The sequence below is a fragment of the Dreissena polymorpha genome, chromosome 10, assembly GCF_020536995.1.
Source record: "Dreissena polymorpha isolate Duluth1 chromosome 10, UMN_Dpol_1.0, whole genome shotgun sequence".
Lineage (NCBI taxonomy): Eukaryota > Metazoa > Mollusca > Bivalvia > Myida > Dreissenidae > Dreissena > Dreissena polymorpha.
The window spans coordinates 50,745,825-50,769,532 of NC_068364.1; the positions used below are offsets into that span (position 1 = coordinate 50,745,825).

The following is a 23,708-nucleotide window of genomic DNA, read 5'->3' on the forward strand; positions in this document are numbered from 1 at the left end:
AAATTAAAACTTGATTGATAAAAATACATGTACAGGTTTTATAATAAAACTCAGTGTTTAGATAAAATAATAAACGTTATTAGACCCAGGTGTGTATGTTTAAGGATTGTGTCTTTATTTTCCTTTATGTATCCATATATGTATCGATAGTTGCTGTACTGCGGATGGATTCAGTTTAATGGGATTCAATTCATATTTAAATGTTTTAATACAATTTAAATATTTGAGATAAAATTTGGCAATATGAATTCGGTGGCTGGGGCATCAAATGTGATTGTGATATCGCGAAGAAAGGGCAAAGAAAAAGTGCAACAGCCTGTTGACTTTGAGGTAAAGTGAAATGATTTATTTGTTTAATTTTCTATTTTGTAAAAACGAATATAAAATGTAACAGTCGCACAAACACGTGCAACTTCAATACCTCATCAGCATCAGTATCATAACAGGATCATCATCATCAGCAGCAGCAAAACAACAACAACAACCATTGAACCATACGCAATTATATCAAACGCAGCACCAACATCATCATCACCATCCGGATTAAAATCGAAATACGAAGCAAGAGCAAGAACTACAGCACCACCTTCAAAGTCGCTATGGTCATAATCAGCATCATAATCATCCTTATCGTTGTCACAATATAATCTGTATCGCCGTTATATTTGTCATCATCATCAGCATCATAATAAGAACCACCACGTAATTGTTTAACATTTAAGCTGTGGTAGTTGTATTTCATTCCGTTCATCAACGATTCGCCCTGATAATTACTTAACAATCAAACGAATGGTTACTGACGCAGATGAACAGTGCGAAACATATATTATTCGCACACAAAGAAGTGTTTGTGCTGAGTGTTGAATAATTCATATGAAAATGTGCAAAGTATTGACCTTTGACAGTTTAAATGTAAATCGTTACCTTATGAAGAACACCATGCCCGATAGCGACATGCACATGATTGAATATAATTTTCGATTTAACTTATCATTCTGTTCTTTTCGTGCAAGCCGTATAACATATGTTGAAAAACATACTTGAATTTCGTAAATGTATTCATTGACGAGGTAAATACGAGAAACAAAAAATACTTTCTAACCGACAATTGTGTTTTTGGTTGAGTTAATACCTCACATTTTTAATCAATCTCTGCACATTTGAATGGGAGGATTTTTTCAGTAACGGCCTTTAACAATTGTGTGTCTGCTCCATATACACCATATCCTTTATCTTATTTTGATAAAACTTGAATCAAACTTGAAAAAGGGCATTGGGCCGATTTGAAGAAGGCATTCTTCATACTGGATCAAGTTCAATGTCTTACTTCAATGTAAACGGTTTGAGCATCCATTAGTATAACCGACCCATTGCTCGTATACCCTTTATCAAATCTTTGTAATACGTTTGTTACTTGTTAAGGTCATTAAAAAGATACGCAGAAGGTATTAATACGCTGCAGCTTGCCTCAAATACTAAAACAGGTGTTAGTTGTATTGCTAAAGGTTGTTCTTCAAGGTCAAATATGTACACCGCCATGTTCCCGTCCGCTCGATAACTTATAAACACTCTTGAGGAAAATCGTGAAACTGTGCTAATATGGTCAGGTAATTTAGAAGACAAGAGTCGGTCACGCCTGATTAAGGTTTATTTGATATGTTAAGGCAAAATCGTCGGAATCATTTGAAAAGGGGGTTTAATGCATATGCGTAAAATGTCGTCCCAGTTAACCTTGTGCTAAAAAGAGACCTTCTTTAAACAGAAACAAATCGTATTTTGTGTCTGCTCCATACATCATATTTCCTTCGAGGGACATAAATTGGTGCAGATTTGTTTGTATTTTGGTATTTGGTTAAAATGCATTTAAGTAGTCTTTTTATAACAAACAAATTTATGCCACCCGTCAAAGCATACTGTTTAAGTTATCGCGAGTGTAATAAATGTTTACCCATTTTTGAAAGCTTCATATGATATTTCAATTTCTCATTTACTACATTAAATAAACACAAGTGCGAAAACTTGCTGAAGCGTCCAACGTTCGTGCATAACTACGTCATCAACTGTTTGCTTATCCAGATGTGATGTGCCATCGACAAACACGATGGCGACGAAAATCTTAACGGGTCACAACATTTGAGCTCCCGCTAAGAAATGTCGCAGCGAGTAAAGACGAGATTAACAGCAAATTTTAACAAACGCTAATCACTTTCTTTCTGATGTGATTGACCAGTAAGCGGCTTTTAGATAATATAAATACAAGTAATAAATCGATAAAACGGCGAAAATTACCTGTCTCGGCATGGACGTCGCCATCTGGTTTTTCACGTGATTACACCCTCGGTTCACGTCATAAAAAGTGTGACTTACAACGTGAAATAATGCAATCGTTGTTGTTTCGTATGATGGCTGTGTTAAAATTGTTATAGATTTATGGGAATCTCATGATTGAGCATATTCTTCACGCATAAAAGGGGCCTTTTCACGTTTTGGTAAAATTAAAAAACGTTGTTTCAGATTCGCACATCTTTGTTGTAGTTATGATATGTGTGAGGACACAGTAATACTGAACATTTACTATGCTCTACAATATCTATAATATGCATCTTTTGGCGATTTAAAAACCTGAACATTTTAAAGCGTTGCAACGCGAAACGATTGAATAATTTGGAGAGATATATATATTTTGTAGTAATTTTATTTTGGGATACTACGAGGATTGACTAAATAAAGTATAAAATACATCGCTCATTGCATGAGCACGGATGGTCAAGTGGTCTAAGCGATATACTTTTACTCTAGTGGTCAGTGGTTCGAGTTTAATTGGAGGTTACTTTTTTTCTTTCTGTAATTTTATTCTTGTTTGATTTGCTGGAGCTTTTAAGATCCAATGTTTACATTTATCAATATAAAACATTTAGTGACAAACCTCAATAAATGCCAACATCTGTGAATAACCCCCTCAATATGTGTTAGGAAAAATTACTTGCACTGGTAGACGGATGTAATTAATGCAAGATTTGTATACGTTCACCCACTTTCTTAAATAATAGTGTCCAATGATTCCATTATTATTTTGCCGCTTCATTTCAATATTCAATATAGATATATGATAATTTGCATTGTTTTCAATCACCACACTAAACGATAATGAGTTATCGTACGTTACTTCTAAGATGACATAAGAAAAAGTTTCAGCTAACTTCTTTAACAGTTGTATATTCATATACTTGTACTGTAAGAAACTATAATAAACTTAGCATAACGAATGTAATAGAAATATACTATAAAATACATATTAGAATATTTCTATAATTGTTGTAATACTATGTTGGGAATTCGTATACAAGGTACTACGTTGTATTCTACAGACTAACTTGCCATATATAAGGCACATTACCCAATACATTTATAGTATCTATATTCAAATTTCTCGGTAAAAAATAATATTGTATTTCCACAAATTGTGTTTTCTCGTGCAATATCCTTTGCGTTTGTGAGAACTTCCAATTAGGTTATCTAAAACGATATTTGTATCGTAGTATATGTGCGTCGTTTATTGACTTTTGTGTGACATATCCTCTCGCCGTTTGAAGTTCTTTTAATGTTTTCCACAGGTTCAATATTGCTCACACCAGACTAGTGAAACTCCATTTGCATCAGCCATTGTGCATTCTTAATATCAGTACAGGCACCTTTATTTGAGAGAAGTTACCAGATGGCATTCAATTATTCAGATCTGTAGTACAGTTAATATTCATATACCTCCATTTAACATTATAACATATTTCTGAAAGATGGTGCGTTCTCTTACTGTCTCGCACGAAGTTTATATTGTAGTGTATGTGCATTCTTTAATTGAATACCATGGGACATAATCTCCGATACGATTTCTAAAACCTGTTTTGTATTTACATCTCTAAAGGTGCATTCAAAATGTGCATACTGTTGAGCTATGTCGTTCTATATTTCGATGTAGCTAACCCGTTTATCTGTCGTCGAAACGAGTTTGTGAAAAACTTAAATAGAAAAATGAAAATGGACTATTTGTGCCACAGTACATATGCGTAGATGTATCAGCATATATTGCTATGCATATGCTAACCATAGGCAATTCTATACGCAAATTTGAACACACAAAGCAAATACGTTCAGAAAAGAAAAATATTGTACTGCGAACAATTATGACATGTATTACATGTCAAATAGTTGTTACGTGTTAAGTGTTTCTATCTATTGGAGCAATAAATGACACAAACATGACAGAATTCTTAATATTTTATGGAATATACTCAACAATTGATATGTTTATATGCAGACGGTCCATCTTATATATTTCTGAACGAAATATTATTGTAAAAGTATATGGTTGATGTCTACATTATTACAAATATTCTCTGGTTTATATAACCTCATTGTAAGCAATACCTTGTCTAACGACATAAATATATACATGTTGTTGTGTACATATAATACACGTTTTGAACGAACTTTTACGTAGCGACTTACTAAATATAGAAAACAGTAAAATTGCGAATGTAGGTGCTGTTTGTAATTGATACTTATAAAACTTACAGCGTAATCGTCGGATATTTGGTAATATTAGCTAACATAATATGAAATCCATATCGAGATCGATAATTTATAAACATAGGCTGTTCCAATGAAAATGAGTTATTTGTCCGCGTCAGAGCTGTTTTGTTGGAGTGCAAAGCATGCTAAAACGTAGCCTCACATACTTGTATTTCATTAACACGTACGACGTCGGTATTAATCGCGAATCATAATAAATGACAATTCTCAGCTATTCCACATTAACAGAATACTATTTTGGAGATATTCGAGATTATTTTGTGATGCATTTATGCTGCGAGTCAATTGGAATGTAACGAAAAAAACTATAAACATGTGTTTACATGAGTTTATTATAAATATTAACGATAATGTTAAATCATTGTTATAGTTATCATACATGCATTATTTATCTTCAAACCACCTGATCCGGTGGAATAAAACAAACGAAATTTAACGCTAATACATTATTTAAGTCGCGAGTAAAGGATTCGCCGCATCGTCGAAATACGCCGTAAATTTTCAAGCACGCGTTACCCACTTGATGGTAGACACTGCTTCATAAATTCAGATGCATCATCGTGTATCTTTCTTGTATGGACATACTTATTATTTCTAATTGCCCAGTTATAGAGCATAATAAGCTGGTTGAGAAATCCCCAAGCTCTCGCCGTCATAAATCATTTCCTTTGTTTTCAAGAAAGTATGATCTGTTTCTACTCTACTATTAATTTTGTGAAAATTGTCTTTCGAACCTTCTTGAGACAAACGGCCATAATTAACACAGTATTCTGATCACTAATTAGCATTCGTTTGCCATTAATTGTCGTTTATTTCGTTGGTGTACCGATCCACTAAATGAAGTCAACCGCATCGGAAAAAACATTTACATTAAATCTACATTTCTTCCAAATTCTGATATCAAAGATTGTGCATGTCCAGTTTAAAATGACTTTACATATATTTGAAAGTAAGATTTGTAAAGTGGTATGACACCCAGTGATGAAATTAAGGAATGTTACTTCCATACCAAAGTGTATATACTAACGATAACAATCAATCTTATTTCTGCATCCGACATGTTATTACTTTACATGCAGATGTACTCTTAAAAGACATAATTGCAAAAACACAAAGGCACTCTAAACCGCTAATTCTTACGAATGATATATAGTGTGTTTGTTTTTCTTTGCTGTGAATATTCCGAAAAGACAGGGACGTATACAAGTTGCGCATTGACATCCGGTAAGTGTGTGCTTATAAGCATAGAATAATGTAGTAAAAGCCTTTTCTGTGGTACAACAAACAACAATCCGACATTTGAAGATTGTTTGCACTACATAGTCTCAAAACAACATTATTTGCTTGATACGAGTTCGTTAGTACATTGGTTAGGACTTTGGGATTATATATATGTATATATATATTTCGTCGTTGGTTCCACGATATGTATTAAAGGGAAGGCAATCGTTATGTACATACTTGTAGCGTTAAAATCGATTGCGTCCCTTGGCTGTAATTGTCTATAGTATACTTGTCAGGCTTTGTTTTATAGCACGAATATTTATCAGTTATTCAACACATTTGGTATTCGTTTACACTGATTTATACTTAAAGTAGGAAAGCAATGTTGCCATCTTTTTAAGATTTCATTTAAAGATCATTATACCGAAAACTTAACAGACACATGTATAAATTTACGTTTGCAATATATTAATCGTCATTTCTTACAAAAAAACACAAGTAAGTCATCGAATACGCCATTGCCTAGTTGTCTTGATTTTCAAACAATAAAATGACATTATGCTATTAGTTAAGCGTTTAAAGGCATCTTACCAAGTTCGACAGACAAAGTACTTATGATTTCTATAAAATAATGCTATAGATAACAACGCCCCATTTGCATTCACTTAAACGTGTATGTGATAGCTCTTCAAACCCGGGATAATAATCTATAAACATTAAGATATGCAAAATAACATTCTGCTTGTAGCCCGGATCTATTTGTGTTTAATTTTCCGAATTACTTATGCAATTATTCATTTTTTTTTAATCAGCATTTAAAAGCGTGATTTTTTGGAAAATTTTGCAAGAATGCTTTATATATGTATATGTCTATACGTCTATATGTAGTCTATATGTCTACGGATTAAAGCTACAAACATATTTGAGAACAATCTTTACGTGTATGCTCGTTACTTACTGATAATATACAATGTTGAGAATAAACACCAAAGTTAATTTTTAAGGCATTTAACGTCATCTGTTCAGGCGTCTGTGAATGAATGACGATGATACGTAATTTATTATTTTTATTATATTTATTATTTATCATATTTGTTAAAGCATCGTGTTTCCATCGGATCTCGAGACTGTGCTATTTTGTTCTATGTTGAACAATTTACTATGGGGTAAGTATACTGTAATTTCAAAATGAAAAGTGCCCCACGTGTTCGCGTAGTTTTAATGAAACATATTTAAGGGTTTAGCGTCAACATGGTATACGATATGCTTGAATCCGATTTTGACGATCGTTAGCATATCGTTAATTGACAAGCAAAGCTAGTCTGCGCTGGTGTCAGTTGTTATGTTTTGAAGAGAAATACAAACATTATAAGTCGAGATTAAGTCGATACTATTGTATTTAAACATTTTTTAATGTTCGCAAGACATTCAATATACATAGAACATATTATTCGAAAAATGATAGTTTCAGAGGAAATTGTACTTGGAAAAATGCATATCATTTTTACTATTTGTATTCATTTGATATTGTGTTGTTTATTGTTTATGATAGCATGTAACTGCGTGGTAAGACAAAGTGACATGCCAAACATGTACCTGTGCTTAATTATACCTGACGCATATTGGAACATTATGCATACCTTAACACTGCTCTTACGATAGTTCAGTACAGAATATATGACCACACTCATTTGTTTCATAGCACTGAATTCCTCATGGCAGCAGGTTCCAACAATAATAAAGTCAGTGCGCAATCAATCACAACAATGTTCTTTCTTTCATTTTCGCATATATTTATTTACATTGTATATCTATATATATATATATATATATATATATATATATATATATATATATATATATATATATATATACAACCCAACGCCGTTTGAACGAACCCTTTTTCCTGATTTACAATCGATATATTGGAATAAACGCCTACGACTGATGCAACTTATTGATGCATGCACAGAAAGCGAGGATAGAGCGCGATGAGAATTAAATTTAGTCACGTGACTATCGATGAAAACTGTGCGTGCTAACCTATTGTAGAAATCACCGCGCTGTTCTGAAAAGCAATAGTTCCAGATTGTGTGGCATCTGTTGTATAAGAATAAAACCGTTCACTAATTTCTCAGCCCATAAATAATTGAATTTCAACTAATTGACATGTGCACGGATATATAAAAGAAACGAATAGCGTATTTTCATCGATCGAACAATATGTATCGGATATTATTGGTGTTTATTGGAAATATAATGTAAACTGGATAATTTCAAGCGGTTGTCGGTTTGACGGTGTCCGAAATAACTGGTCGATTTTCAAAGGAAACCATAGTCTGCTAAATCGGAAGCAAAAAGAATCGAGCGAAAACTAAGTCAAATATTGACAAACGTATATGTTAATGAACCATGTAAACTAAACTAGACTTTATAAAAGTGAAAAAGTCAAGCAAATTGTATGCAGAATACGGTGTATGTGCGCATGAATATATTCTACCGTTTCCGTCAAGAATGACATCAACTAACATTTAATTTAAGAAAATATGAGAAAAACAATATGCGTACCTTATAGTCAGTGGGAATTGGCACTTATAATTTATTTCGTGCGCAACGTCTCGACTCAGAAAGTGTGCTATAGTGAACTATATTCTCTTAACATTGTATAACGAAGTTCTCAGCAAAAACGGTTAGTGTGATACGAGAACCATGTTCGGCGACCCGGTAAGATATGCATTAGTCGCTACTTATACGTTTGATTCATTGTATTCTACATTAACAACAACAAAACAACAACAATAACAACAATAATAATAACAACTACTGCAGCAACTCCTACAATAACTACTTCAACTACGAGTGCTAATTGTACAACAACAAAAACAACAACATCTTCTACTACTACTACGACTACTACTACAACTACTATTACTACTACTACTACTACTTTTACTACTGGTACTACAACAACAACAACAACCACTACTACTACTACTACTACTACTTCTACTATAACTACTACTACTACTACTACTACTACTACTACTACTACTACTACTACTACTACTACTACTTCTACTACTACTTATACTATTACTACTACTACTACTACTACTACTACTACTACTACTACTACTACTACTACTACTACTACTACTACTACTACTACTACTACTACTACTACTACTACTACTACTTCTACTACTACTACTACCACTGCTACTACTACTTTTTCTTCTACTACTACTGCTACTTCTACTACTACAAATACTACTGCTACTACTACTACTACTACTAACACTACTACTTCTACTACTACTACTACTACTACTACTACTACTACTACTACTACTACTACTACTACTACTACTACTACTACTTCTACTACTACTACTAATTATACGACAAATTGTAAACTCCCATACAAGATGCATTATCTGAAAAACATACGATAGTTCTGATCTACCTCCGCAGATCTTTGCAACCTGTTTTAATAGGATTTTGTTTGATGATGAAAGGAATAACCTCAACACTAACCTGATCCGTTTAAGCCTCATGAAAAGCAATATAACACCTGTGGGTCTGCTGTTAGCTGGCTTACATACTTCAACACAGATAAACCCTGCTAGCGAAACGATTCAAACTGGTCATGGTCGCAATAGCGTCTGGCTTGGGACCGGGAGGTCAATGATTAGATACCTACTATTGGATCTTTTTTTAAGTCTCTCTCAAAGACATCGCGTCATGGTTCTATCCAGGATATGGAAACGATCGCATTTCAATAAGCCTAAGTCCGCACAGGCTTATCAGGGACGACACTTTCCGCTTTTATGATATTTTTCGTTTAAAGTGAGTCTCTTCAGAGCAAAAATCCAGTTCAGGCGGAAAGTGTCGTACCTTTTTGAAACAACAAAAAGTACATTACTATACAGGAATTCATATTCATGTCAAACTGGTAATCGAAAACAAGCTACACTCCTTGAATTGCATTTGTGTAACTTCTGAAAACCCCGTATGAAATTATGTGCAAACCCTAAGAAGACATAAGTGTATCAAACTGATTTTATTGTACACATTTCTTAGAATAATACAACTCGTAAAATTACACGCTTTGAATTTCGTGTATGTAACTGCTGAAAAATCCGCTTAATTAAAGGCAAGCGTTTAGCTGAACACTCGAATTTACAAATACCTTATGTCTTAAAATAATTGTTTTGCATAGACTGCTAATTAAGAAACCATGTGTATGCCATATCACATTTATGCAATTACTGATTCGATTAACAATGCAATTCAAGTATGAAGTTCGGACGGAACGTACATTTTACAGGAAAACGGCGATTGCATTCAAGAAGTTGATGTGCTTAAAACAGATAATGACGGACTGTTATGTTAAGCGTACAATTACTGGTGTTGTTAAACATCGCGAGCGCACATGACATACGTATGGTTTAACAACAACTTCAGCAAATCATGAGTCACATATACCACTTGCCTTCTGACTAATCACGTTTCTGTGCAGACACTTCATGTTTCTGTGGCTGAACAACAACTCGCTATTTCCTGGAGGAATTGTTATAGCATGCTTAAGTTTGTTTGCATATTAATACCGTTCTTTTTGCAAACAAATAATAGTAGGCATGCCGCTTACCTGTATGCATCGATGTGTACCGTAAATTAAAAGTGAAGGGTTTAACTCGCTGATCCACTATATTTCATTATTTATTAGAGGATATGTTTTTCATTAAAACAAAAACCTAGACTTTTTATTGATATGTCTGGAATAAAATACAACGTGTTCCTTGAATGTGCTTTAAATAGGCATGCTTATAGTTATGATTGTGTATGTTTGTAAATAATCAGTAAAACAATTGTGAAATGTAAATAACACATTTTCAATAACAAATAAAATGTGTACTAATAAATAACAGTGTTTACAGTTTGAAATGCAAATCTATTTAATTAGCAATTGTTTCTTTATTGGTAATGGTCTTATCCAAGAGGCTGGAAACAAATTGTATGACTTGCAAAAAATAGTTATCACGAATCATCACTATAGTGTCAAGACATAGAAATAGGGTACGAGACGTATACAATCAGGGATCATTATTTATTTCACCAACTGTGTAATATTAATAAACTGCATGTTAACACTATATAGTATCTCACTGTGTGTGTACTTCAAAATTCATTAGGTCCTTCTGCGACTAAGGCTGGATTATGAGCGCACAACAAATGTGTCCCGAAAATAATACCTTATTTACTTACAATACAAGACAACGTGGAACTAAATTTGTATTTGTAAAAGCAAACAATAATTTTGAAGTAGTTCTGTGTCGGAGGAGGAAACCATATGACCATTATAAACCCCAGTTATCCGTTATGGTGGGCAAATATGGCGGGCAATGGGGATTTCAAGCAAATAAAAGCCTTGCTAGCGAATACACTGTTTAAACCTAGAATACAGCCAAAGACATGACGATAGAAAGAAAATGCTTGGTAATCAAAAACAGCTACCATTTGTGCGCACAATTTTGAATTTTATGTCACATTTTCTTACGTTGTCACAAGGTTCCGTTTCTCAGCAACCAGTTATAAATCATAGCGATTGAATACGCACGCTGATTGAGTAGTACTCCTTGATTCTCTGTACATGCACTCTGTATGCCTACGCACCGTACGAAAGCTATTGATTGCCTAACGTGTACAAACATCTTCTAACAGATTTAAAGACACCGCGATGTTTATCGTGCGTTTGAACTTCTCAGCGTTCAGTGCTAAGCGATATTCCGCCAACCTTTTCTCTCGCAGATTTCGATGAACTGTTGACTTTGGAATTACAACAATAAACTTGGCGATGAAGCGTATGCGTTTAAAGGGGCCTGTGTACAACGTGTCATAATAACGTTGTCCCAACATTTTGTCCCAAATTTAACAATTTATACAACATTTTAAATCAGGGAGAAAGATAAAACAATAAAGCAGACTCGCTGACGAGAAATTTTCATTTAAATTTGAAAGCATTGCAAACGCAAAACAAATGAATAGTAAGGAATGTACCCGTTTTTTCTATAAAGCATCAGACAACACATATATCGAAAAAAAAATAACGCTTTGGCATAACAGCACACATGACCATGTTGTTAACTTGATAGGCTTTTCTTCTACTAGAGAAAGTTTATTTGTCCTTTGTTTCATTCTTAAATTATATTTTCGTTATTTAAATAAAGCCTTACAGTTCCGTTTGTTACATCCAGTCATTAAAATCATTGCCAGACTCTTTTTTATGAAATTGACAAAAGTGTTACCAAGTCAAATAAAAACATCGCGCCAAACCAACATCATTGTGTCATGGAAATGAAGCGTAACCGTGTTTTGGCACTTAAACATTCGTAAAGGACTTACTGTATTATGTCAGGAAAATATTGTTATTGTACCATAGGTTTGTCAAAAAATAACATGACAGTATTATGGCATGGATATATTTTTATAGCACTTGACAGTATTCTTTCAAGTTACACATGTATCTAGCTAGTTACAGTATACTGTCATGGATATATTCATTTTGCACGTGGCTATATATTTAACAAGACAGTATTATGTCGTGTATATGTTGAAACAGAACGAGACATCATTCTGTTATTTGATAAATATGAATTGCACGAGACAGTTGGATATATTAATGCAGATAGCACTATGACCACAAAATCATACATTATTGAGTTGGTTAAATATATTTTCAACCGATTAGGGTTGTGAGAGCATTTGTTAATACAACTTATGTCAGGAAAGAATTTGGCTCGTATCTCAATATACGATACAACACATGAATATACGATATGAGTTATTTTTTTAACTTTGACAGTTGCCTACTTGAACGCATACTACTGTTAATAATGCAAGTGGTTGTGTTAACGGTGACCTTAGTTACGGGATGTCCAAACTGAGGTAGATATGACCTTAGATACGGGGTATTAAACGGATATGATGAGTAACTTGCAGAACTATTTGTCTACGGTAAGTTTTTGAAGTTTAATATCATGAAGTTTCAAAGGTATAACACAATCCCCAATCATTTATAGCATAATAGTCTAATGTATGCTATGAAAATTGAACGTACATTGTCTTTTACTTTCCTGTGCGACATGAAACACTTAAAGAGACAGCTAACTTTTTGTGTACCTCTGTGCTGAAAGCCTTTCGCATTTACGAATAAACTCTCTATTATTAAAAACGTGATAAAGTATAAAATACATCACTCATTGTAAGAGCACGGATGGCCGAGTGGTCTAAGTGTTAGACGTTTAGCTCTACCACAGGACTCAGTGGTTCTAGCCCAAGTAAGGGTACCTGTCCCTTTTTTCTTTCTTTAATTGTATTCTTGTTTTTAACTGGAGCCTTTTCAAGCCAATGTTTACATTTTTTCAATTTAAAGCATTTAATGCAATAACATACTTCTTGCTTAGTTGTTAATATAGATTTTAGTTGAATGGCTCAACATGCTTTACGGAAAATATCGTTACTAGATGAATATCATATTTGATTGTTCTCTACATACCTTCTAAATAAACCATTACTTAGACCTACTAAGACCTGTTAACACTCTGGTATAAACATACACATGAGAGTTCCAATTATGGAATATTAGTAATGTCGCAATGTCTAGCGAAGTCAAACACAATAACAATCAGATCCGTGGTTGCATTAATAACTTCTGTACTGCTTAACCGACACTCATCATCTGTGATTAATATCCTTTTTGGAATAGCAGATAAGAGTTTACATTGTTTCAAGTGGGAATAAAAGAACAAAACACTATAAGATTAGCGACCTGGTTATTAATAAACCTTTAGCGGACATTCCAGTTTATGTCCAAATATGAATAAATTAATATCAAATTGAAGGCATTACTTTTAAGATATTAAGACTGAATATTTCGTATCAAGCATTGATGCCAAGATATCTACGTATTGAATTTCAAATGAAAATATGCCAAATATATATGTCAAGATATTACAAAATTGCAAAGTGCTTACATGATTACCAACATTTCAACTTCATATAGGATCATCAAGATACCTTTATGTACAGCAAGTACGCTTTTGCCTATAAACAAAGGTCGCTGTGTTTTGTTTTCAGTACAAGCAATGCTTTGGATACCCCAGTTAACATGATTTTTATTTCATGATTAACATGTCATTTCAGTGAACATTGATTCTAATATAGCGTTTAGCCGCAGTGTTTATGCACATACAACCTCAGCCAGCAAATGATGGATGTTTTACCCCTCCGAGGAATTCATGACAGAAATGTATTGGTTATGTGTCGTGCACATTTGTCCTCGCGGTTCCACATTAAAGCTTGTTTGTAAAAGACATGGTATTTATCGCTGTGATGTCTATATCCAATAAACATTATCCTGACCCTAGGCCGAATGCCTATGTACATGTTATTGATTACGATGCACTGCGATAAAATGGTACGGACCGGTATTTGTATTTGTCAATGAGTTGTCATGATTAAAGGCAAATGCATTCAACTGTTTTGTAGTACACACTGCTTTTGCTTAGTACTTATATAAAGGATGTACACATATAATATGTAAATTGCATTCTCTATTAATCTAAGAATAGCATACTCAAAAATAGAACATAACAAGACGTGTGTTCACACGGCACGGATTTCCAGAAATTCTAAAATATATCCTTTGACCTCTAGTTGTGACCTTACCACTGAAGTTGGGTGACGGCTGATACACGCAAAACGCGGACTCCTGCTAAATGAAAGTTCCAATTACAATTGCGTAGGACAACAACTGTGGATTCTTTGATGACATAGGCAATTGAAAATAAAATGTTCATATTTCCAAATCTAAAACATTCATAAGCTAGGTTAGAAAAAAATATGGTGAAAGTCTAATTAAATGAGTTTAACTACTTTACACCGATATTAACAGTATAATCATTAACAATGACTCTTTCTCAAACAGTTTAAATATCGAACGAGGGGTAAGACAAGGATGTCCACTTTCATATGCATATGCATCGAATATCTATCTCACTTTATCCAATCAAATAAACATATAAAGGGAATATCGCTAGAACCCGACGTAGAAATTAAACAGTCCCTATTTGCTGACGATGCAACTTATTTCTTAAATGACAGTGGTGACTCATTCGATAATCTTATAGAATCACTAACCCTTTTTGGAACGGCATCTGGTCTTAAACTAAACAAAAGTAAATACAATGTGCTACGAGTAGGTAAATTAAAAAAGTAACATTCCTCTTAAAAAATAAATGAAATTCAACTGGACTTCAGATGAAGCAACTACGATAGGAATAACCTTCGCAAACAATGAAAATGAAACAATTCTAAAAAATATATTGCCTAAATTACAAAAATTTAACAATTGTTTAAAATCATGGCAGCATCGTAAACTTACACTATTCGGAAAAAACAAATTGTTGAAAACGTTTGCATTCCCTAAATTAATATTAACTCTAACAGTTCTCCCAACGCCACCAAATGATACTATTGAAGATATAAAATCAGAAATATTTAATTCCATACGGGACGGTAAACCTGAAAAATTAAGCGAACTCAATTATTTCAATTAGTAGAATATGGAGGTATCAGACTAACAGATATAGATTCATTCCTGAATGCAATCAAATGCAGTTGGGTTAAAAGATATTTAGATAACACCAATACGAATAAATAGAAATTATTCTACCAGAAAATCCTTAAAAAATATGGTGACTCCTTACTTTTTGAATGTTATATCGACAACAATATCTTAGACGAAATTTCAACCAAAAACATATTTCTATCGAATGTTTTATTGGCATGGTGTAAAAATACTCATAATTTAGAAACAAAAATAAACAGTAAAATTATTCTATGGAACAATAAAGACATAACTACTAATAATAAAACGTTTTCTATAAAAATTGGTTCGAACGAAACATACAATATGTAGATCAATTGTACGACTACGGAATAAACGACTTCTATTCCTTTGATAACTTATGCTACATATTCGGATTACCTACAAGTAATTTCCTGATGTACTACACATTGATCAAAAGTATACCCATACATATTAAAGCAGTTATCGATACAAATAACACACCATGTACTGAAAACACTTTGGTAGAAAAAATAGTTGCAAAACAATGCAAAACAAACAAAATATTTTACACACTTCAAATTAAAACTCCTGCCGAAATCTCTAAAGCTCAAACTAAATGGCAAAATCTTCTTGGAGAAAATGAATTTAATTGGAAACAAATATTTGTCATACCATATAAATCAACTACTGATAGCATACTGAGAAATTTTCAATATAAATACATCCAGCGAATCATAGCTACAAATAAATATCTTTTTAAATGCAACCTATCCAACACAAATCTATGTGATATGTGTAGTGAACATACTGAAACAATACAACACCTTTTCTAAGAGTGTAAAGATATTCAACCTTTATGGAATCAATTGACAACCTTTCTAGAAAAAGAACAAATAAATGTGAAACTATCTCTCTTAGGCATCAGTTTGGGGGTAAATACCTTCAAAATACAAGAGGTTAATAACTCTGTGAATTACATCATTATATTAATGAAATATTTTATATTCAGCATGAAATACAGAAAACAAGCACCAACAGTGAACTGTTTTATCAATTATTTAAAACTGAAAATTCAAATTGAAAAAGAAATAGCCCTAAACAATTATACTCTTTATATATTTGAACAAAAATGGAAACACATTTAACTTTCATAAACAAGTCCAGTATGCTTTCTACCCACTTAAGCAACTCATACTTAGTCATAACTTTTCTGTTGTTTTTTTTTTCATTGTTTTTCTTATTTATTTAAATACCTTTCACAAACAACTAGAGAGAAAAAATACTAATTAACTTTTTTTCTAAATCAAATGGAAACCACATGGTGAAAAAAGAATATTCTAACGTATCTTGTATAACATGTTTGAACATTATTGCTGCTACACGGTATCACTTTGTTTTATGATCACATGCATGTATACAGTGTAGTTTTTATATTGAAAAAAATAGGGCGGTCATGTTCTTACTCCCAACAAAATAAACATAACGTGGATGTTATTTTATCTGTAACAAAGCTGTTGTATATTTTAACAATGTTAAATTGGAATGGCCGTTCCAGTGCTTTCAGCGACAGTTAAGACAATTAACCCATTTATGACAAGCGTCTAGAAAAAGGCCATGGCAAACAACGTAGACCCAGATGAGACGCATCAGGGTCTGTGCTGTTTGCTTAAAGGAATAAGAAATATTCTAAATATAGAAAAAAATAAACTAGAAATTCCTTATTTGGGAAATAAATTGATCCAATTTAGAAGGATGAGAGAGTTCACAAGGCTTAAATGGGTTAAGTACATACAGAGGAATAAGTACTTTCGTTAAGTGGTACTAATTCTGCAAAAGACAGGGAGATGCCAATGAGAAACATCAGACAGACACAGACGGCGACTATGACGATTATGATAATGTTATTTATGATTTAGAGTTTTTATATGATGATATATACATAATTATAAGCATGAACGTGTACATTGCCAACGACGATGAAAATAATGATGACTATCATGATTAGCATGTGCCGATTTGAGTAATTTTGTCGATAAGAAATATGTCAGTGATGTGGACGTTATAGACAATGTGCATTGGTCATTATGATAGTGGTGAAAAGAATGTTTATTTTGCACAAAATCACTAATATGATTATGGTTCTGTCATTTATATTATAGTGAATTACAAAATAATCGTAGATTTTATCTATTTTAAGGAACTGGTGGGTACAACCCAAGAGAAAAGGAACTGGCGAGGCATCATCATTGCACTGCTTGTAATCTTGACCGTCATTGCCTTGATAGTTACTGCAACCATACTGGTAACACCGAGTAAGAATGATAAGTTACAACGCATAAATAAAATGTAAAAAATGTATGTCATGTTTATACTATCAGTTGAGTGGATGCGGGCTCGTATTCACCAACCCACTCTTATACTTTAAAATAAATATTAAAACATACTTAGATCCCAGAGAACATTTTTACTTCGGATATGTACAGGCTACCAAAGTCCTGTCTGAAATACACAATATCCATAACAACGTATGTGTTATTAGAGGTGATGAATTCCAAGTTTTACTCAAAATTAAAGCACCTCTTTAATATGTTTGTTAAACGAATATTCTGTATTATTATTCTTACGTCTAAGATAAGCCTCAGAATAAAATTTAAAAAAGAAGAAAAAAAGTAAACCTCAGCAGGGCTCGAACCACTTACCCCTGAAGTACTGGTGTAAAAAGTCTACGACCTAGACCACTCGGTCTTCCTTCCAGATACAATGACAAATGTATTTTATACTCTATATAAGTAATCCTCGTCGTTTCACGACAACAACAGAACTCTCCAAATTATTAATGTTTCGCGTTGCAACACTTTATACTTTTCAGGTTTTAAATCATCAAAAGATGCATGTAATGGCTATTTTAGAACATGGCAAATGTTCAGTATTACTGTTTTCTCACAAATATTATAACTTAAACGAAGATTTGCGAATATGAAACAACTTTTTTCAATTTGGTCAATTAACCCAAACGTGAAAAGGTCCCTTTAACTCCCTTTTCACAGTGCATGGCCAATATGTAATACTTGGTTGAAGAAAGTGCACCCACGATTCAACTAAATAGTAAATTGAAGTTGACCTCTTATGTTATGTCCTTAGCATGGTATTACGACTCATAATTTTGTGAGAGTTTGGATTTAATGTTTAAAAAGTTGGCTTGTCGCCGCGCCAGCAGTTGTAGTTGTTTGATATGTGCCGGATATGAAAAACCATCACTGATGTTTTATGAACAGAGTACTGAGTCGAGTTGTCTGATCACGACATTTATATCACGACAGCTATATTTACAAATAAATATCACACACTATGCACTGCTTTTCATACAATGTATCTATACGTTTCAATATCACCATGTAAATATAGAGCATACCAGGTAAGTGTTAAACACTGATATTTTTTTAAAAGAAGCTTTGAGGACCGTAAATACGTTCTTTTGCAAGTGGTTAAGGCTTTTGTCCCCAGCAAATAGACTTAACCGTATTTAACAAGTACTTGTAAATCTACCAATCTCATCACGTTCCTAGTTTTCCTGTATTAATGTAGAGAGTAATAGTAAGAACGTCATTAAAGACCACACTGAACATCAAATGGCTTCATGTCAATAATAAAAACATCATTTCTGCGCTAATTAGATGTACTTCAACGTTGTTCAATAAATCGAATGAAACAAATTATTAATACTTTGTTACTACGTGCATAAGGATGGGGTAGGGTAAATTGCTTATGCTGTATACATTTTACAACTAAGACAATAGTCTTCGATTCAATGGTTAACTTCGTTATTAATATCAGTTAACTGTTTACAGAGAAGGTGGATGAAATTGTAAAGAAGAAGTTAGACTTCAGGGGATTCATCAAAGGCGAATATGAACCCAAAACGTTCAATCCTATAATGATTAAAGGTAAGATTGCATCTTTTAAATTGAACATGTCTTGTGGGTTGCAATGATTAAATGATTCGTACTCTTAGGACATTCCAATTAATACTTTTGTGTGTGTGTGAGTGTGTGTTTGTTTCAAATGAAAGTTTTTTCAAGTTCATTATGTGTTGCCTCGTTGTTTTGGAATTTGTTGTTTACGATAAATTTAAAACAACATCTGCAAGGTTTTTCTTATGCTGTTGCAGCTGAGGTAAACTGTGTGTATATTTCATGAACATGCTATCATTCGACTACATGAAAACCTTACGGTTTAGTCCGCAATATGTTTTAAAACATGCTAACAAATAAAAGCACTGCATAGGTAGCTTTTACTTACAATCGAAATTCGAATGTACTTGAATAATTAATCCAATGTTTATTGCAGTGCGTCTAGTATTAGTGTGTTGTTTAGTATATGTGTTTTCATCGATCATGTTGAATTCAAGTTTAATGAACTACTTCTATAATGTTGTGTTTTCACTTTTACGACAATTGGTAATTTTAACACAGTTTCTTATTCTGAAAGGCTACAATAGCAATATATATATATATATATATATAATAGCTTCAATCAATGTTCCGCACGCAAAACAACTGATGTGCGAAAACATAACGCATAGTTCAGTTGAAACTAAAGCTGGTTGTTCATCTTGATGGAGATTAGAGGTGCAGTGCGATCGTCGGTCGGGATGTAATATATGCTTGGTATATATGGATTGACTAAGAGAAAAATCAACGTCCATGTCCAAAACTGTAATACGATGTCTTATAAAATAAAATCTATAAAGATTCGATATTTATTACAGTGTCAAAATGATCCAACATTTGCAATAAGTTTAACTTTCGATAGTTGTATATATTTAAATAAGAGACGTTAAAACAAAAGTACATGTATTTAAGCATACCTGACAGCTTTTAATTTAATACGTTTTTACGATTCTTATCTTTTGAAGTATCAATTTTAACACACTCTATGGCGGATGTATACGCTTTCAAGAATGCTCATAGAATTTCATAAGAGCTTACCTCATTTATATTGCATATGTCCCGGTCGCCTTCACTGGTGTAAAAGTAACTATTGAATTTGCATAGTCTATTTAGTAGTTAGTATGCGTAATTGTTTTTTTTAACAATGCGTGCATTAGCTGTTCACTAGACAATTTGAGTAAAGTCGCGTCACTAATAACGGAATACCTTGTACTGTTCGTCTGATTTATATACAAACAAGTTTTAAGTTCAAATCGAGTATGGATTGAAACAATTTGTCTTGCTCTTTAACACTCTCAGATAGTTTGTATTAGTGTTGTTCAGTACCACAAAAACTTCTCCGATAAAGACGCTTGACCTACTGGATACGCAAAACTCACAAACTTAATTGTTTAATGCATAGTTACAGACATTTATTTACTGAAAACGGCATGTTTCCGAAATTAACCTTAGCGGGCTGTAAGCGTGTATTTTTAAAAGCTGCAGACGCATGTAGTGTTTCTAATTTGAATGTTTACACGTATTTGTCTTATAGCTATGTTTTGCTATTATAGGCGAGGATGCATTTTTGTATCGATCCAGAGATGGCGGCGTCCACAAGTATGATTGCGGGGTAAACATAACGCAGCCTTTGTTTGATAATTCGTCATTCGTAAGTATCTTACTTTATTGTTTTTATGTATGAGACCACTGAAACTCAAGCAACATTCTTAGGAGATCAATTGTGTAAACCATATATAACGTTAAGTGATAAATAGCCTATACAGTGCATGACAATGCATACATCCAGAAATGAACATTACAAAGATTTAAGTAATGACCACTGACGCAAAACGCTCCATGCAAATCATAAATGTTAAGCAGGTTGAAATGCGTGTCAATCACCAAACGTGTTCGCGAAGGAAAACCTTACACGAGATTGTAAATGAGCATAAGCAACACCTAATCGCTATTGAATTCCCTCACCGAGCTTTGGAAATGACGATTTAATAATTCTAATATTTTACATATTTAGCAAAGATTGGTTTGATTGTGAATACATAGTCCGAATTTTTATAACAATTGACTCATTCACTCATGACGGCACACTCTCTCACTCGGTCACATACTTACTCACTCACTTACTCACTCACTCAAACATAAGCACACACACAAACACACACACACACACACACCCTTTCTCACTCGCTCACACACGCACTCGCACACTAACACACACTGAAACACTCCCTTAATAATTTACTCACTCATTTACTCACTCACTCACTTATCTAACTATATCAACCTCTCTCATTATTGCTAACTTTCTCTCCCTCTTTTTCTATGATGATACATTCCTTCAATTCCGTGAAATTAACGTATGCATATTCATTTTAGAGAGTATTGAATACAGACCAGTGCAGCATATCCGCCGATGGGATGTTCGCCCTTTTTCAGTATAACATTTATCAAGTGAGTTGTGTGAGCTTATCCTATACATTAAATTTAGACTATTTACCAAATATTTTAAATATACATATTTTAATTGAGTTAACCATGTTGCTAAGTGGCCTTTTATTAACATGTGTTTTTTTGTAGTTTTGACCATCCGTTATACATATTACTGAATTACCTTCTTATAAAAAATCTGTTTTGTGTTTGGATGATAAGGATAACTTTAAAAGAGTTTTAACATATAAAATCACTTTATTGCAGGTATACCGACATTCCACATTATCCAAGTATAAAATCATCAATATAACCACGAAGTAAGAAGGGTTTAATCCTTTTACTAAACGCGTTTGCTATAAGACATTTAGCGAAAATGTCATGCTCAAAATATAAATATAGTTATATTCTTTTATTAATATAAATTAGCTGATATATTCAAATGAAAGCCTTGTATACATGTTTACGCCAAAGTTATAAAATGTTAATAGTAACGGATACAGCATTAAGAAGTCAAAGTAAATCTTGTATATTAAATATGAGATTAAGTAGCTGAGGATGAGGTTTTTGTGTAATTGTTATTGGTGGTTTTGGATTGGTAATTACAATCAACAAGCTTCGTTCAACATCAAGAAATTTGGTAACATGTAAAGCAACATTAAAGTATGTTTTACACAATAAGTCCATTAAACACAAAAGTAAATATAACTTTATGTTTTACATTGAGTTAAGGTGAATGTACAAAAATGTGTCATCTGTTTCATCTGTGTATTCTAGGGATAAAATTAGACGCAATGTGATGCTTGATATATTAAGATGGAAAGGCGCAACCGTGTAAAGACTCTATGACATTAGTGTAATTTACTTTACGAAATAAATATTTAAAATATATTTACAACATTACATTTGTTGTCAATTATTAATACGTAAAGGTTACTTTTGCAGACAATCACATAGCCTTGTTACGGTCCATGGAGACCAGTTTCAGACGGTGCGTTGGTCCCCGGTCGGGCATAGTTTGGTAAGCAGAATGTTTATGTGGGGTTTTGAGTCACTTTACCGTGTAAATACACAGCACAACACGACAGAAAGTCAATACAAATTGAATATAATTTAGAACATGCATTTTGAAATAAACAACTTATTTAAAAGACTTTGCATATTCATGTTCTGTTGGATTTGTTCGACAAGTACAAAATATATATATTTAAATCCGATTCGCGATGCCAGTCATGTATTTCATTAATTTGCACTTCTGTGGGTATTCGTTTATTTGAGACAATTAAATAAAGTATTTATTACAAATAAATATAACAATACACATTTATTAACTTAATCATGTTTTTTTTCAATAAGTAGCCTTCGTGAGCGCTTGATACTACCAATTTTACTTTCTCTATGCGTTAAGATTCATATTTTTATTCAATAAGTCACTTCTATATTTACTAGTATATACATTTGCTTTGATATCCAGGTGATCTTGTATTATATGCTTTAGTTTTCTGACCCAGGTGTTCGTGCAATACAACGACCTTAATTGTACGCGTTAGTTCTCTGACCCAGCTATTGATTAAATTCAACGACCTGTACTATACGCGATAGTTTTCTGACCCATGTGTTGATTCAATACAACGTCAGTGCTGAATATATATACGTTAGTTTTCTGACCCAGGTGTTCGTGCAATACAACGACCTTTACTATATGCGGGACCCAACACGCAGAGGTGTCATTCAGCTCACATTTGATGGCTTTGAAAACATCGACAGAATTTTCAACGGCGTCCCAGATTGGGTTTATGAGGGTACGGTTAATTTGTATTCAACGTAAAGTACTTAGATGACGAAATTGTAATGAAACGCTTGTATATGTTGACGATTCGAGG

The 23,708-nt window shown here is 33.2% G+C and overlaps 1 protein-coding gene across 1 annotated transcript in view; it reads left to right on the forward strand.

Annotated features, from left to right (window-relative positions):
- The first annotated feature begins 243 nt into the window (after positions 1 to 243).
- The window catches only part of LOC127849106 (dipeptidyl peptidase 4-like), a 41,356-nt gene continuing 17,891 nt past the window's right edge, over positions 244 to 23,708 (forward strand). Inside the window, exons 1-8 of the mRNA XM_052381827.1 lie at positions 244 to 330; positions 17,646 to 17,760; positions 19,297 to 19,392; positions 20,952 to 21,049; positions 21,775 to 21,849; positions 22,093 to 22,145; positions 22,771 to 22,846; positions 23,498 to 23,627. Coding sequence (XP_052237787.1) covers positions 244 to 330; positions 17,646 to 17,760; positions 19,297 to 19,392; positions 20,952 to 21,049; positions 21,775 to 21,849; positions 22,093 to 22,145; positions 22,771 to 22,846; positions 23,498 to 23,627 — 730 coding nt within the window. The remainder of the gene's footprint in view (positions 331 to 17,645; positions 17,761 to 19,296; positions 19,393 to 20,951; positions 21,050 to 21,774; positions 21,850 to 22,092; positions 22,146 to 22,770; positions 22,847 to 23,497; positions 23,628 to 23,708) is intronic.